The 17700-nt window shown below is 45.4% G+C and overlaps 1 protein-coding gene across 2 annotated transcripts in view; it reads left to right on the top strand.

The window, feature by feature from the left end:
- The window catches only part of LOC113420658 (protein argonaute-1), a 79843-nt gene extending 69930 nt beyond the window's left edge, over positions 1 to 9913 (top strand). For both annotated transcript variants that reach the window (XM_087970564.1, XM_087970565.1), the window contains exons 14-19: positions 292 to 382; positions 830 to 1024; positions 3556 to 3690; positions 6846 to 6947; positions 7525 to 7724; positions 9655 to 9913. In XM_087970564.1, coding sequence (XP_087826690.1) covers positions 292 to 382; positions 830 to 1024; positions 3556 to 3690; positions 6846 to 6947; positions 7525 to 7724; positions 9655 to 9763 — 832 coding nt within the window. In that variant the 3' untranslated portion in view covers positions 9764 to 9913. The remainder of the gene's footprint in view (positions 1 to 291; positions 383 to 829; positions 1025 to 3555; positions 3691 to 6845; positions 6948 to 7524; positions 7725 to 9654) is intronic.
- Positions 9914 to 17700: the final 7787 nt, after the last annotated feature.

Here is a 17700-nt window from a genome sequence, read left to right as displayed (position 1 = left end):
TACGTATTGCTCGGGGTTGAAGGGAGACCACTTGCTTTGTCCCTACTCGCTACTTTAGTTACGTTCTCTCTTCGTCTTTTGAGCTTGGGGAAAACTCCCAAGTCCTTTGTAAAATTGATCGTGAAATCTATGAGGACTAGTCATAAATAGGTCTTTTTTGATGCTGTTGTTAATTTGAATGGTCACTAAAGAAATGGTTGTCAGTCAAAAACTCCCTGTCGTATCTTTGTACCCTCAGTCATCTTAGAATCGATCCTTTGTATAAAAACTCCTGCTTCATGTTGCTTCTAGATCCGCCGTTTTTCAGCAGCCGGTTATATTCCTGGGAGCTGATGTGACTCATCCACCAGCTGGTGATGGAAAGAAGCCCTCCATAACAGCTGTAAGTTCACTTTTCCAAAGTCGTGGCCTTGAACAAAGCAAAGATAGCTCAGCTTTGGAATTCTGGTGGAAACGGGGTCTCAGCAGAAGACCTCATTTTGGGAGTCCTCCTTCTCCCTCTCCCCCCCTCCTCTTCTCTCCTCCTCTCCTTCCCTCCCCTCCTTATTAAGACGATTAAAGCAAGAGTGGGACTTCATGTTTCCCTAATGTTCTTCTCCTGATCTCCATCTTCAGTATATTGTTTCACTCTAACCAGTTGCAGTTTAGTCAATAATCCACGTTCAAGCATGGTTTAAGCTCAGTGCTTTATATCAACCAGTGTCTTCCCCTCCTCCTAAACTGCCCTTCCCCAAAAATGCTATATAAAGATTTCAGATCCACCTAACACCTGTTGCTTCCCACTTTCACCGTGAGCCAGTCATAGACATTGCCTCTTTGTTGACGGCAGGTGGTGGGCAGCATGGATGCGCACCCAAGCCGCTACTGTGCCACGGTTCGGGTACAGCGGCCACGCCAGGAAATCATTGAAGACCTTTCCTACATGGTTCGAGAACTCCTCATCCAGTTCTACAAGTCCACACGCTTCAAACCGACACGCATTATCTTCTACCGGGATGGTGTGCCTGAGGGACAGCTGCCACAGGTGAGGAAGACTTCTCCTTGCTGCCACTTCTGGAAAATCAGGTGCTGCATAGAAAGAGGAGTTCGCTCTCTGGTTCACCTTGGGTTGGTAGAGCCACCTTCCCTTCTTTAGATCAGGGGTCTCCAACCTTGGCAACTTCGAGACTTGTGAACTTCAACTCCCAGAGCAAAGCTGGCTGAGGAACTCTGGGAATTGAAGTCCACAAGTCTTAAAGTTGCCGGTCTTCCGGTTTGAGCTTCTTCAGCGACAGACCGAAACCTCATCTCTGCGAGACTTCGATCCGTGCTCACCGCTGAAGCGCCCTGAGCCGGCTGGTTTCGGGGCTAAGTCACCCCGTAGAGGTGGTGAAGAGGGGGAAGACTGCCTGCAGGGTTGAGGAGAGCCGCATCTCTCCTCCCCAGCTGGCCATTACTCCCTTCCCCAAAGGCGGTTGTAGCAGTGGTCAGAAATGGCCACCACAAAGAAGAACTCGACCGGAAAAGAATGTGCAGGAGGAAGATAAGAAGAGAAAGTTTTGGTTGACTGGGTCAAACAGCAAAAGCAACAAATAAGGTATCCTGGAATTGACTGGGTCAATTAAAAAAAAACAATAACATTGTTCCCTAAGAAGATTTTTAAGCTGCGAAGGAGAGAGAAAAGGGAAAAGATTTGGTTTTTTTTCTCCTTTTCCTATACTGACAGCTAAGAGACTTAAGCAAGAAATTGGGGGAAAATCCACTTTGACATCAATAGGCATTTAATGCTGAAAATAAAAAGTCAAAGGGATAATAAAGATTTCTGGATAATTAAAAGCTTTTGAAAACACAAGTCTTAAAAGTTGCCAAGGTTGGAGACCCCTGCTTTAGATGCTTGTGGGACCACCACCTCCCAATAGTCATTGCACAACGTACAGGTAGTCCTCAGCTTGAGACGGCAATTGTGATCCAAATTTCTATTGCTAAGCAAGGCAGTTAGTTTTATCACTTTTCTTTCACAGTTGTTAAGCAGATCACTGCTTGTTAAAAGAACCAGCGGCAACTTTTGTTTTCCTTTTTGCAATTGTCGTAAATACATGCCAGTTGCCAAGCACCCAAATTTTGATCCTGCGACTGTGGGAAGGGCTGGAAAGTTAATAAGTGCAAGAACTGGTCATAAGCCAACTTTTTTTCCCCAGAGCTGTTGTAACTTCCAACGGTCACTAAATGAAAATTGTAAGTTGAGGATTTATAGTCATGTTATATAGCTGAGTTTTTCCTGGATCTTCCTAACTTCTAATCTTCAGTGATCCGCTTCTTTGCAATCGAGAGCTGCACAATTTGCCAAGGTTGAACACCCCTGATCTGTACAGTCTGTTCTGGGTCCTTTTGGGGAGGCCGAACAAAATAATACTCCCAAGCAGAGGTGGCATTCAGCAGGTTCCGACCAGTTCTGGAGAACCGGTAGTGGAAAATTTGAGTAGTTCGGAGAACCAGCAAATACCACTTCTGACTGGTCCTGACCCCATCTATTCTCTGCCTCCCAAGTCCCAGCTGATTGGCTGGGTCTTCTTTGGTTGCCCTGCACAGGAGAACGGAGCTGGAAAGCAGGTTAGTGGGGTGGGGAGGGAATGGGGATTTTGCAGTAACTTTCCCCTGCCGTGCCCACCAAGCCACGCTCACAGAACCGGTAGTAATTTTTTTTGAATAGAATAGACTTCTTTATTGGCCAAGTGTGATTGGACACACAAGGAATTTGTCTTGGTGGAAATGCTCTCAGTGTACATAAAAGAAACGATAACAGATAATAGATAATCAGAGTTGGAAGGGACCTTGTAGGTCATCTAGTCCAACCCCCCCCTGCCCAAGCGGGAGACCCTACACCATTTCTGACAAATGGCAGTCCAGTCTCTTCTTGAAAGTCTCAAGTGATGGCGCTCCCACAACTTCCGAGGGCAACTTCTGTTCCATTGGTTCTCACTCTCAGAAAGTTTCTCCTTGTTTCCAGGTTAAATCTCTCCTTGTTCAGTTTCCATCCATTGTTCCTTGTCTGGCCTACAGGTGCTTTAGAAAATAGCTTGACCCCTTCCTCCTCCCTGTGGCAGCCCCTCAAATATTGGAAGACCTCTATCATGTCTCCCCTGGTCCTTCTCTTCCCTAGACTAGCCAAGCCCAGTTCCTGCAACCGTTCTTTGTTTTAGCCTCCAGTCCCCTAATCATCCTGGTTGCTCTTCTCTGCACTTTTTCTAGAGTCTCAACATCTTTTTTATAATGTGGTGACCAAAACTGGATGCAGTACTCTAGGTGTGGTCTTACTAAGGCTTTATAGAGTGGTATTAGTACTTCCCTTGATCTTGACTGTATCCCTCTGTTAATACAACTTAGGATTGCATTGGCTTTTTTGGCTGCTGCTGCTGCACACTGCTGGCTCCTATTTAGCTGGTTGTCCACTAGGACTCCAAGATCCCTCTCCCAGATACATTCGTCAAGAGTCAAGAATCCCACCACGGCTCCCAAGTGGGCTTCTCAGGGTCTTCTCTATTCCTTGTGTTAGTTTATTTTCCTTCCTTCCTTCAGATCCTCCACTATGAGCTTCTGGCCATCCGGGATGCCTGCATCAAACTGGAGAAGGATTACCAGCCGGGCATCACCTACATTGTGGTTCAGAAAAGGCACCACACTCGCCTCTTCTGTGCAGACAAGAATGAGAGGGTGAGGCTCAGAGATTGGCATGGGTGGTGTGTTGAGGGCGGAGGTTTATAGGATTCTGCATTGGGGTTTTATTCCAGTAAGCTGCCAGTGTCCCCGTGAGCTGGGCAGCTGTCTAGGTAGCCCTCAACGTACGACTACAATTGAGCCCAACATTCCTGTTGCTAAGCGAAACGTTTAAGTGAATTTTGCTCCATTTTGCTACCTTTCTTGTCACTGTTGTTAAGTGAATCGCCACAGTTGTTACGTTAGTAGCCCAGTTGTTAAGTGAATCTGGCTTCCCCATTGATTTTGCTTCTCGAAAGGGGATTGCATGACCCTGGGACACGGCAGCTGTCATAAATACGAGTCAGTTGCCAAGTCTCTGTATTTTAGTTTACTTTATTGTCATTGCACCTCCTACAACGAAATCAAACACCATCTTCAGTGCACATCATGACCATGAAAATAAACACAAACACACATCCTTCACCCATCACACATTGAATTGAAAACCCCCGACACGACACCAACACTGCACTATACAGTAGAATTCAAAAGAGCTACTGCCCTGGGATAGAAGCTGTTTTTCAGCCTGTTTGTCCTTGTTTTTATTATATCCTGTACTGTCTGCCAGATGGTAATAGTTCAAAAAAAGGGGGTTCCCAGGATGAGATGGATCTTTGAGAACGTTTTGAACTTTTTTAAGGCAGCGGGAGCTATAAAGCTCTTCCAAAGAGGGGAGAGGCCAACCAATGATCTTCTGGGTAATGACATTAACCCTCTAGGGTGCTGTCCTATCTGCCACTGTGCAATTGGCAAACAATACAGAGGTGCAGTAAGTTAAGATACTCTCTATGGTGCAGCGGTAGAAGGTCACCAGCAGTTTTCCATTCAGTTGTTGTTTCCTGAGAAGCCTCAGGTAGTATAATCTCTGCTGGGCCCTTTTGACCAGGGCTGCAATGTGAGCACCCCAGGTCAGGTCATCTTTTAGGGTAACACCCAGAAACTTAAAACTGGCCACTTGCTCCACTCGGTCTCCATTGATCACATGACTGTGGGGATGTTGCAATGGTCATAAGTGTGAAAAATGATCGTAAGTCATTTTTTTCCACTGCCGTTATAACTGAACGGTCACTAAATGAACTGTTGAAAGTCAAGGACTACCTGTATAAATGTTCTACATAAATAAATACATTCCACAATTCAAAGGCTGCTTAGACAGCTTAATCTGAGCATCAATAGCCATAGCACTGAGACTTATACACCACTTCACAGTGCTTTCCAGCCCTCTCTGAGTATTTTGCAGAGTCAGCATTCTGCCCCCAACCATCTGGGGCCTCATTTGATCCATCTCGGAAGGATGGAAGGCTGAGTCAACCTTAAGCCTGGCGAGATTCGAACCGCCAAATTCCGGCAGTCAGCAGAAGTAGCCTGCAGTACTGCACTCTACCCACTGGGCCACCACAGCTCATCAAGACTTGTCTTGGAGTTCCGGTTTGCAGGGCTTCGGCGGCAGGCAGGAATCCGCGATTCTAGAATGGGAGGGGCGACTTGAGCGTATCCTGAGAATAATGGAGCCATCTGTAATGGCTTGTATGTGAATTGAACTTCCGGTCTGGGGTTGCGGGCTGTGCTGGTGTAGAACAACGGAGTCTTTGTGGAAGGAGTGAAATGATTTGAGCCCCAGAAAGGAACCATTTGAGTCAAACCGTTTGAGAAACACAGATTTGGAGAAAGGTGAAGTTGCTGGACAGCAGACATTAGAAGCCGTGGGAAAGCCTTACCCCAGAGCCATGCATGATGATAAATCAATCAATCGCACGCCTACACAGGCAGCCCTCGGCTTACGACCACAACCGACCCCCAAATTTCTGTTCCTAAGCAAGACAGTTCTTAAGTGAGTCTTTCCCCCATTTTTCTTGCCATAGCTGTTAAGTGAATCACTGCAGTTCTTAAGCGAATCGGGCTTCCCCATTGACTTTGCTGGGGAGAAACTTGCAAAAGGGCATCGCGTGGCCCCAGGACACTGCGACTGTCAGTTGCTAAGCATCCAAATTTTTAGCGCATGACCACTGTTTGTAGGTATGAAAAATGTTACTTTTAAGTTACTTTTATTCTGTGCTGGTGTAACTTTGAATGGTCATTTGTTGTAAGCCGAGGACTCCCTATCACTCAAACTGCACTGCAGAATTGTGGAATTAAAGATCTTGGCGATTTTTATGGAAACCTGGTCCCACTTTTTTCTGGTACCCTTGCCATTGCTATTGTCTTTAACTATGTTTCTCTCTCTCTCTCTCTCTCTCTCTCTCTCTCTCTCTCTCTCTCTCTCTCTCCTCCTCTCCCTCTCTCTCTCTCCCTCTCCCTCCTCTCCCTCTCCTCCTCTCCCCCTCCCTCCCTCTCTCTCTCTCCCCTCCCTTTCTCTCTCCTCCTTCACTCCCTTCCTCTCCCTCCTTCTCTACCTCTCCTCCCTCCTCTCCCCTCCCTTTCTCTCCTCTCCCTCCCTTCTCTCTCTTTCTCTCCTCTCCTTCCCTCCCTTTCTCTTTCCTCCCTCTCCCCTCCCTCCTCTCTCTCTCTCCTTTCTCTCTCTCCTTCACTCCCTTCCTCTCTCCCTCCCTTTCTCTCTCCCTCCCTTCTCTTCCTCTCCCTCCCTCTCTTTCTCTTTCTCTCCCCTCTCCTTCCCTCCCTTTCTCTTTCCCTCCCTCTCCCTCTCTCTCTCTCCCTCCCTGTCTCTCTCCCTCCTTCACTCCCTTCCTCTCTCCCTCCCTTTCTCTCCTCTCCTCCCTTTCTCTCCCTCCCTTTCTCTTCCTCTCCCTCTCCCTCCCTCTCTTTCTCTTTCTCTCCCTCTCCTTCCCTCCCTTTCTCTTTCCCTCCTCTCCTCTCCCTCCCTCTCTCTCCCCTCCCTCCCTTCTCTCTCCCTCCCTCTCTCCCTCTCCTTCCCTCCCTCCTTCCCTCCCTCTCTCCTCTCCCTCCCTTTCTCTCTCCTCCCTCTCTCTCCCCTCCCTCCCTTTCTCTCCCTCTCCCTCCCTCTCTTCTCCTTCCTCCCTTTCTCTTCCTTCTCTCCTCTCCCTCCCTTTCTCTCCTCCCTCTCTCCCTCCCTCCCTCCTTTCTCTCCCTCTCCCCCTTCTTCCCTTTCTGTACCTCTCCCCCTCCCTCCCTCCCTTTCTCTCTCCTTGCAGATTGGCAAAAGTGGGAACATACCAGCAGGAACTACTGTCGATACAAACATTACTCACCCTTTTGAGTTTGACTTCTACCTGTGCAGTCATGCCGGCATTCAGGTACCTTTTTTTTTTAGCAGCTTCCTGGCAGAGATGGGTAAGGCAGGCCTCCTTCCAGGTGGGCTGGACTTCATTTCCCAGCATTCTCTGCCGTGACTGCAAATTCTAGAGATGGAAGGCCACATTTTGGGGAGGGGGGTTGGCAGGACAGCCCAACTGAATCAGCGAACGGAACAACTAACCATAATCTCAGACCTTTCAGACGGCCACCCAACCTCTGAGGGGTACAGACTGTCCTTGACTTATGACCGTTAACTGACTTTGCTTGCCAGAAGTTTGCAAAAAACATGGTCAGGTGACCCTGGGACCCTGCCATCGACGTAAATATGAGTCAGATGCCAAGCGCCTGGATTTGAATCATGCGATGATGGGGTTGCTGCAGTGGTTGTAAGTGTGAAAAAAAAAGATAAGTCGCTTTTTTCAATCGGCTGGAACATCAAACGGACATTCAGTGAACCGTTATAAGTAGAGGACTGCCTGTACCTACTTTTTTTTACCGCACCTCCCGCCCAAACATCCTGCTATCGTTGTGCTGGTAATGTTTCCCGACTCTTTTCCTTCCTTCCTTCTCCCCTAGGGCACCAGCAGACCCTCCCATTACTACGTGCTTTGGGACGATAACCGGTTTACAGCAGATGAGCTTCAAATTCTCACCTACCAGCTTTGCCACACCTACGTCCGTTGTACACGCTCTGTTTCTATCCCAGCACCAGCATACTATGCCCGATTGGTGGCGTTCCGGGCACGATACCATCTTGTAGACAAAGAGCATGACAGGTGAGTAGATGCCCCCCAATGAAGATGCTCCTTGTAGAGTCCAATGTCCACCACTGGGTGGCGCTAGTGAGTTAGAGCAGGGGTCCCCAACCACGGTCCACGGACCGGTCCCGGTCCGTGGAACAAGTCCTACCGGGCTGCTGGCTTGCTGGGCGCCGCCATCTTTTTTTGATGAAAAAGTGCTTCCGGTGAGCTTTTCCGGGTAGAAAGCTCACCGGAAGCACTTTTTCATCAAAAAAAGATGGCGGCGCCCAGCTAATGCCGGTACCGGGCCGCGGCGTAAAAAAGGTTGGGGATCACTGAGTTAGAGGTTCTGGCCTTCTCTGATCTGGGCTATTTTCTTGGAAGACCTTTTATTGCCTGATGTAACTCTCGGCCTGGTAACAAAAAGTCGTCCAACGATGCCACCTCAAATACAAACAGGTATTGAAGCTAAATCTTGGCTTGGAAGCTGTAAGTTACACTGGGGAGGGAGGATGCCATAAGTGGGGAATTAAGTATCTCCGGAAAGAAATTATATTAACAGTACAGGGAGTCCTCGACTTACGACCACAACCGAGCCCAAAATTTCTGTTGCTAAGTGAGATGTTTGTTAAATGAATTTTGCCCCATTTTTACGGCCTTCCTTGCCAAAATTGTTAAGTGAAACTCTGCAATTATTAAGTTAGTATCTCGGTTGTTAAGTGAATCTGGCTTCCCCGTTGACTTCGCTCGTCAGAAGGTCGCAAAAGGGGACCCCGTAACCCCTGAATACTGCAACCCTCATAAATATGAGTCAACTGCCAAATTGCATTTGAATTTTGATCACGGGACCACGGGGAAGCTGCAATGGTCATAAATGTGAAAAATGGTCATAGGTCTCTTTTTTCAGTGCCGTTGTAACTTGAAATAGTGATTAAATGAACTGTTGTAAGTCGAGGACTACCTGTATTTCACTTAAATAAAGGCTTTGTCAGGATTCCAGCAGTTACCCCCATTTCACGCATGAGTCTTGAGTCAAACTTCCAAAACTTCAAAAAGATTTATTGGGAGTTAACTTGTCCGGCACTGCCTGGGTGTAGCCAACTCTGAGACACATCATTCATTGTCACCCTTGATCCTGGTTTTCTCCTCACCCCCTGGATGTATCATAATTCATATTCTCCAATGGGAGACATCCCTAGCCAAGAGTCATCAGTCATGTTCTCCAGTTAGAATTTTGCACGGCAGGAACTTCAGTCACCTAGTTACGATCTTTGAAAGCATTTATGGAATGCAGTTTCGGTTTGCGAGCTGCCGCACTGCTCCCCCCTCCCTTTCTGTTGGCAACTCTAAAAAGACCATAGAAATATTTTATGAGTTGACAGGCTTCATGTCTGCTCAGAGAATTGTTCAGCGCTCCACACTAATTCCCCAGCATGTCGTCCAAAGGCGAAAAGCTGCCCCCAGCCTGCAAAAGGGTTTGTCCTTTTAGTTCATGGGTGCCAAACAGAGGCCGTCCTGCATCACTTCGGCCTGGTCTACCCAGTGCAAAGAGGAAACATGCCAGCAGTTTGGGGAGTGGCGTCAAGCTGGCCACGTCTACCTGCTCAGCCATGCCCGCCCGGCCCCCAGAGGCCAACCAAAGCCCTGATGCGGCCCTCAATGAAATTGAGTTTGACACCTCTGCCCTAGTTTGTCTCTAATGCCCTTAGACTTATGGAGGAGGAATCTAGCAGAGGTGTGCAGTTTGTCTAGAGCAGTGTTTCCAACGACGGTACCTTTAAGATGCTGGCTGGGGAATTCTGGGAGTTGGAGTCTTAAAGTCCCCTGGGAATAAAAGCTGTGCCATTTTAGGCTGACAGTGATTTCCTTGCCAAGAGAAATCTGCCATCCTCGTGCCTTTCTTTTTCCTAATTAACGCTCTGTTTTAATCCCCCCACCCCCCATTCCTTTTCCTCTGCCCTTTTAGTGGAGAAGGCAGTCACATCTCCGGCCAGAGCAACGGCCGAGACCCTCAAGCTCTCGCCAAGGCTGTGCAAGTTCATCAGGACACTTTACGTACCATGTACTTTGCTTGAAAACCCAACATTTTTACCTCACTCCAGGAAGCTTTCTGATTGGTAGGAGACATACAAAAAAGAAAGAAAAGAAAGAAAGAAAGAAGGAAAGAAAGGAAGAAAAAGAGAAAGAAAAGAAAGAAGAGAAAGAGAAAGAAGAAAAAAAAAGAAGCATTGGAGCACCTTGTGGTTATCCAATGGAGAGATCACTGCAGGCCGCGGACAAAACATTTCTAGGAAGCAACCCTTGTTTTCCAGGGTCAACGCAGGAGAACTGCATAACCTTTGTAGTATTAAAACAAGAGAGACTTTCTGCTTTTCAGGCTTTCCAGTTACCTGACCAAACAAATGCAAAATATTGAAACCGTGGGAGGGAATCTGTCCTTCAGTTAAAAAAAACAAAACAAACCCCCCCACAGGTTTTCATCACTGGGAGGGTGGGCAGTAGAGACAGGAGATGCAATATTAGACTTCTGACTGTGAAATAAGAAGATTTCCAGTCCTTTTAATGCCCCAGTCAAAAATGCTGTTTCTTATTGGTTCAGGGTGGGGGGGTGGGGGGGGTGGGACTTGTAGAGCCTTAAAACAGATGACTAGATTTATAAAAACTAATATTTTAGGATACAAAATGCTTTAATTGGCAAAGAAGAAAAGAAGCCAGTAGTTTATAGATGAATTTTAACACAGTTACCCCTTCTCCACAGAAGAGGAAAATAATATGAATTTCCCCTCCTCTCCTTTCTATATAATAATGGTGTAAGGTACCCGCAGCACTTACCACAAAAGGAAACTTGTCTTCCGTCTGTTTAAAAAGTGAGTTGGCTGCTGCCCCCTTAATGCGGCAGAAACACACCGTGGGCGAGTGCCTTACTGCTGCAAAATGATAACATTTTTTTTTCACCTTTCAAACTGAAAAGAAAAGGAAAAAAGGAAAGGGAAGGAAACCAACAATGCTCTTGACTTGACTCGGTCGTGGTCCAGATCTCTAGCTTGAAAATGTCTGTGTTTTGGGGTTTTGTTGATTTTCACCAAGCATACCATTTCATTTTTGCTCACAGCCTCGTGGTGGATTACAATTCTGTGCACTTTTATCCTGATATAGAAATACGGAGAGCTGCTGATGATAAAAACCTGCTTTTTTTTTTTTTTTTGATGAATTGCGATTGATGGAATTGCTTCTGATGTATTTCTTGTGTGGTGATTTTTCCCCTCCTTTTTAATTTAAAGAACGCTGCATTTCTGATGAACAGGGTGTGTGTGTAAAAGGAAGTGTCTTTGTCTGCCCTGCAAGCACAAAAAAAGAACTCTGCTATCAATTCATGTCCTGATTTTTTTAATATATGGATGAAATTTTTTATTATCAAGTATTTTTATACGATGCTGAGTCTATTGCCAAAACATACACTCAAATTCTCACTGTTTACATCATTTTCCCTTCTTTATATCTGTCCAACATTTTGGGAATATTACAGTAGATCGCTTGATCATCACAAAAACTCAAATTGGCATTATATCGAGAAGATTTCCAGGTGGCTGAGTTTCCCAGGGGCGGCCAGAATCTTCGTGTTGTATAGTAAAGGAATGATCATTTCATTTCCCACAGTTGTGTAACTCCGATGTCTTCTCAAACTTTATGTTGTTTTTCTATGACAGGAAAGATGGATGTAAATCAAGACCATTTCTCCAGCTTGCTTTGAGATCAGAACATTAAAACGCACTTCGCTGTTTGTCTATAGAAATGGATCCTGATTTTCTAGGGAAAAAACAAACCAGTCCTTTTACCCGTGGCTGTGAATTTTCCTTCCTGCAACAAACACCTTGGATAGGAAATACCCTGGACCGTGCTGGCCCCTTGCAAACCGATTTTGGCTGTTCAGAAGGAAGCCTGTGCCATAAAGTTGTCTCCAAACCATATCCTGTCACTTCAGAGTTGCATCTTCGAGTGCCAAAGTGAGCTTTCAACATCAGCCACGGCGAAAGATCCCGATTCTCCCATAGAGCTGCACAACTCTTTATAATAATAGAATTTTTTTATTGGCCAAGTGTGATTGTCTTGGTGCATTTGTAGTTTTTGTGGAACTCCCCACCCCTCAAGGAAAGGCAACGCTTGTGGGGTGAGACTTTTGGACTGTATGTGCTTCCAATATCAAGTTCAATTTTCTTCTCTTTTTTTAGGCCTTATCTCTTCTCCCCGCTTTACCCTGCTTCACCATATCCCATAGGGCATAAAGTTAATCCATCCGAAAGCTATGCAAGCCAACAGGCCACAGGAACCCAGTTAGGTGCTTTGCAATTTGATTGTGAGTCTGTATTATTTAACCACGAGGCTAACAACTGCCATGGGAATGCACCCAGCCTGACAGTGTGCACAAAGAGGAGGTGGAAATTCCTGACACAATGCTGTGTCTCAGATGGCCTCTGAGCAACTTGTCTGTTGCTCTACTTAACGTGGGTGGAGCTGGTTGATCTTTCAAACATGAATAATACAGATTGTGGGCTCAGTGATCCTTCCTTCCTCTCATCCATCCTGCTGCCTTCCTCCCTCCCTCCCTCCCATCCATCTCCCTCCCATCTTCCCCCCTTCATCCCTCCCTCCCTCTTCCCATCCATCTTTCCCCCCTCCATCTCTGCTTTGAATCCTTCAAGGTTGGCATTGTTTTGCCCTGGGCACCTGCTCTCGAACAGAAGCACCAAGACCGAAAGCCAACATTGCTTAACCAAGTGCCTGCATGGCAAACTCACCTACCAGCCTTCATCGAAGTTCCTCGTAGACGATTGTCGGTTGCCTCACCCCCTCTCTCAGCTTCTGCGTGAAAATGCATTTACAAAACCAAACCAAAACCAGAAGGACATTTTGAGTTTTTCTTGGTGTCTCTTCACCCTGTCTGACTCTTTTCTGCTTGGAGTAGTTTCTCACTTCTGACACCAGCACTGCGACTGCGATTCTAAACTGTTTTTGAGCAAGAATAAGCGACGCGGGCATTTGCAGAACGGGGAACGTGCGGGACAAGAGAACCCGAAAGAAACTTGGAGCTTTGACAAAACCACCCACAACAACGCATGCTTTAAAACCAACACCAAACCTCCAGGACTTGAATTGTTACCAATGGATCCCGCTTTCAGATTGTTTGTTCTTTTGCACTCCACAGTTAGGTTGCTGCTTTTAAAGGAGGAGGGGGACGGGGACATGGCATGATTGGGGGGGATGTTAAGTGGCCAGCGCTTTCCTCACCCCACCCCACTTCCTCACCTCTCCCCACCTGGTGCATGCAGAGTTTTCACGAAGTGCCGTAAATAATGTAATTGCTGCAACCTCTTTGAAACCATGTTTTCTAAGTTTGGGGTGATTCTCCCACCCCCTTTCTCTCTCTCTCTCTCTCTCTTTCATTTTGATGTTTTAAAGAACTGGGCTAACCACCCCCCCTGCATGTGCTACGTAACAAAAGCTACCTGTTGCATCCCTGCTTCGCTTGGGCAAAGTTTGTCTTCTGTCTTTTGCAGGGGGCAGAGATTGCACCCCAAAGAGGAAACATTCTCTGCTTCAGCTTCTTCCTCCGTCACTAAGTGTGGCTGTTGCTACTGTTGTGCACTGCACGGGTGTTTTTGTGAGATCCGCAAAACGACGACAATACTAATTTAAAAAAAACAACCCTGTTTTGGGATGTTTCGCCTTGCACCTTAACCCGTATTCCTTGTGATATGCTCCCCCCTCCCTTTCTTGTGGCTGGAAACGTTGCTGACGTCCCACAGGCTGTGTGGGTGGGTGGGGTGGGGGAGAACGGGGGCGTGAATGCAGCGTACAAATGTAGCCATCGGTTGTTGGTTTTTTATTGTGATTAATTTTGCCTGCACTGCTGCTTGTTCCGATGGACTGCTTAGGTCTGAATGAGGGGAAAGGGAGTGGGTGGATGAGGCTTCAAAAAAGCAAGGAGAGGCGTAAAATAAGGCCCGATTTGAAGATTGGAGTCCAGTGGTTTGAGCGCTGATGGGCCCCGATGCCACATCAGAAGCTGGCATCGCAAGGACCTGGATTCAGAACTAGCTTGTAGGATTGAAGGATTCCAGTTGCTTGGGAAACATTTTTTTCTCTGCATCCTGGATGTTTACAGTAGAGATGGTGTATCTCAAGCATTAGGTCAGTGTTTCTCAACCATGGCAACTTGAAGAGGCGTGGACTTCAACTCCCAGAATTCCCCAGGCAGCCATGGTGCCTGGGGAATTCTGGGAGTTGAAGTCCACGCCTCTTCAAGTTGCCATGGTTGAGAAACACACTGATCTGGGTTTGCAGTAGTGGTGATTATCTGTAGCTGGGGTGTAGGAGGAGGATGGAGATTCATTCTCCGAGCTTCTGGGTTGGTTTCCGGACGTTTCGTTACTAGGCTACATAACCTCTTCAGTGGACCTTAGGAATAACCTCTTCAGTGGACCTTAGGAGTGTGGGTGTTCTGCTACTTCTTCGTGTGGTCCCACCACAAGACCTACTCACCACACAGACCCCTTATAGGCGGAAGAACGCCAACACACACACTCCCTAAATTTCGCTGAAGCCTGGTAACGGAACGATTGGAAACCAACCCACAAGCTCGGAGAACAAGCCTCCACCCTCACTGATCTAGGTGTTGCTGGATTCCAACATACATCATCTTAACACCATTATCTACGCTGGGTGGGGATTATGAGAGTTGGAAACTAGCAGAACCTGGAAAGTGAGAAATTCCTCCCCGCATCCCTGATCTAAGTACCTGGCAAAATTTACTTGAGAAGTTTTAGGTGGAAGCAAATGGACTTTTTTTCTTTCCCATTTGGTGGATGCTTCAGAACCTTCTCAGGTTCTTCTGCTTTCTGGTCAGAATATCCATAATTGGGTGCAAATGCCTTTCTGGGTCTAGTTCTACATCTTTAAATGACACCGGAAGCTTTTTTTTTTTTTTTTGAAAGAGCTGTGTTTTTTTCTCCCCGTCTGTTGAAAATTATACAAAATGTTCTTTTTTTTTCCTCCTAAAGATTGTTCTCAAAAGAAAAGATACTGATGCTTCCTCCCCCTTTTTTGCTTCTCTGTTTTCTCCTTATCACTTTGGGACCAACGAAGCAACTACTGTCCATAAAAAGCTGACATTGTAGAAAAGATGTAGTCCAGTCCTTTTTTTCCCTTCTTCTTCTCTCCTTCCCCTTCCTTTTATTCAAATGTTAAAAAGCATCTTGGCAGCCCAGTGCAAACTTGTTGTGCTGGTTCTATCTCGTGAGAGCCACGCAGCAGAACAGCAATAATAATAATAATTTAAAAAAAGAAACAAAACCCGTATCACACATGCGCATGTAATTTTGCACTTCTAAATAATTGTGAAAGTTTTAAACTGATGGCAAATCTAGTCTTGTGTTCAAAACAGTTTTTTTTAACCTGTTATAAGGAAGCGTGGATGTGTAAATACAGAATGTTCACAAAACACATATGTCTGTGTAGCTTTGATTTTTTGTCTGTGTGTTTGTGTGTTTTATTAAGCGGGTTTAAACTATTGCTGCATAACCTTGATTGACAGCAAGCTGCGGTCTTAATTTGATTTTTTAAAAAGAATAACAGCATATCTTTCTATAAACATCAGAAATGCAATAATAAGGGGTGAAACAGAAAGTCCAAAGGGAGGAAACAATGCTATATTGAAAAATTGTGGAGGGTTAGTTTTAACTTTCTTCTAGGACAGTTATTCCAACCTGGTGCTTTTTAAGTACACTGGAATTGCAATTTGAGTCGCCATCGGCGAATAGTCGGCAATATAAATTCACTAAACAAACAAACAAATAAACACAAATAAATAAAACAAATTAGCAAAAGCTTTGTGTTGGCTGGGAGTTGTAGTCTCATTGTATCTGAAGCGCACAATTAGTCTAGTACAGCATGGCTGGCTCAGAAGTTATGGGAATTGAAATCTACAAGGGCCATAGTTGCCCACCCCTGGTCTAGTATATCAAAGAATCTTTCTGCACAGTCTATTCTTTGTGTGTCTGTGTGTGACCTTTGCATCAGGTGTTTTCAAATGACCTTGTTCTCTTTGGAATATCTGTAAATTACACTCAGTATTAAGTGAGCGCTTCCCTGACAAAAGGACTTTTAGAGCATGAAAACCAAGTTGTTTGGCTCTCCTGCAATCCTGAAAATTGAACCTATTTATAAAATCCATGTATTCAGAGAGAGCAGCATTACTTAATCTCGTTTCTCTGGTGCTCAGTTGGGGTGTAGTATAAATCAAGAGGCCAGTAACTCCAACTATAATGCTGTAGATCAGAAAGGAACCGCAAATTAGGCGTTGTTGAGCTACTAGTATTGTTTCAGTCCACTTGACCAGGAATTAAGTTCTAGAGTGATTGCAACCTGAAGAAGAGAAAATTGATTGGTACTATAAAGTTTTGTTATTTTGAATTAAAAATTCTTTCCTTTTCCTTTCTTTCCCTCCCCCTCCCCTCCTTTGATCCTTTACTTCTCAGAAAACTTGTTTCCTCTGAAACACATCATGCTCAATTCAGCAAATACAAGAAAACACAATTTAAACAAAAGATGAAGCATACGGACATTTTAAACACCAAGATAGCATTAAAATCTGTGATGTAATATTCTGGAAAGCAATAAAATAAAAGGGTCTCAAGACTGATATAAAACTTTTAAGGTAGGTCAAATGAAGAAGGAAACATTGCAGGATTCTGATAATATTTTATTATTGTACAGCACGGTTTCTTCACCAAGGCAATTTTAAAATGCGTCCCAGACAGATGGCTATCTTAGTCTCTGAGTCTATCCACTTCTTCATGTCATTAGATGCCCTGTTCTTTACCCCATAAGAAGCTTTTTCAAACATTCTGTTGGAATTTTCCTGAAACTTAAAATCTGATTATTTTGGGTCATGCAACTCTGGATAAAACACAATAGGTCTCAAGTTCTTGTTTGATGCCTTTTCAAGTATTTGAAGAATGCTATCATTTTTCTTCTCGACACTAACATTCCTACTTCCTTGAATCACTGTGCCTGGTTTTTAGGCCCTGATCATTTCATTTCCCTTTTCTCAATCTTCCAATTTCTCTGAATGTTGCTCTTAAAATACAGTGCTCAGAAGTTGAGGGTAATGCAGCAGAGTCTGATCAAAGCAGAATAAAATGAAACTCTGAGTTTGTAAGTCCTGTAATTTGGACATTGTACTTTCTCTTAGTGCACCTGAAAACTATGGGTAGTCCTTAACTGACCACCACAACTGAGGCCAGAATTTATGTTGCTAATTGAGGCATTTGTAAAGTGAGTTTTTCCCCATTTTACAACTTTCCATGCCACATTGTTAAGTGAGTCACTGGAGTGGTTAAATTAGTTGCACGTTTTTTAAGTGAATCTGGCTTCCTCACTGACTTTTGCTTGTCAAAAGGGTGCAAAAGATGATAACGACCTCGGGATGTTGTGACCGTCATAAATATGAACCAGTTCTCAAGCATCCAAATCAGAGGTGGTATTCAGCAGGTTCCGAGCAATTTCTGGAGAACCGGTAGCGGAAATTTTGAGTAGTTAAGAGAACCGGAAAATGCCACCTCTGACTGGCCCCGCCCCCATCTATTCTCTGCCTCCCGAGTCCCAGCTGATTGGCTGGGTTTCTTTTGTTGCCCTGAACAGGAGAACGGAGCTGGAAAGCAGGTTAGTGAAGTGGGGAGGGAATGGGATTTTACAGTATCCTTCCTTTGCCATGCCCACCAAGCCATGACATGCCCACCAGGCCACACCCACACAACCAGTAGTAAAAATTTTTGAACCCCACCACTGATCCAAATGGAAATCACGTGATCATTGGGATGCTGGTGTTAAAAAATGGTCATAAGTCACTTCCCGGTGCCGTTGTAACTTCAAACAGTTGCTAAATGAACTGTTGTAAGTCAACGACTACTAGTATTCAGTTTTGCACCCAGTCCAACTCATAGTTGGTAACCCA

This window comes from Notechis scutatus, chromosome 8, assembly GCF_049901735.1.
Source record: "Notechis scutatus isolate UNSWTSFEM ecotype Mainland chromosome 8, rNotScu1.2, whole genome shotgun sequence".
NCBI lineage: Eukaryota > Metazoa > Chordata > Lepidosauria > Squamata > Elapidae > Notechis > Notechis scutatus.
This window is presented reverse-complemented; position numbering and strand designations above follow the sequence as displayed.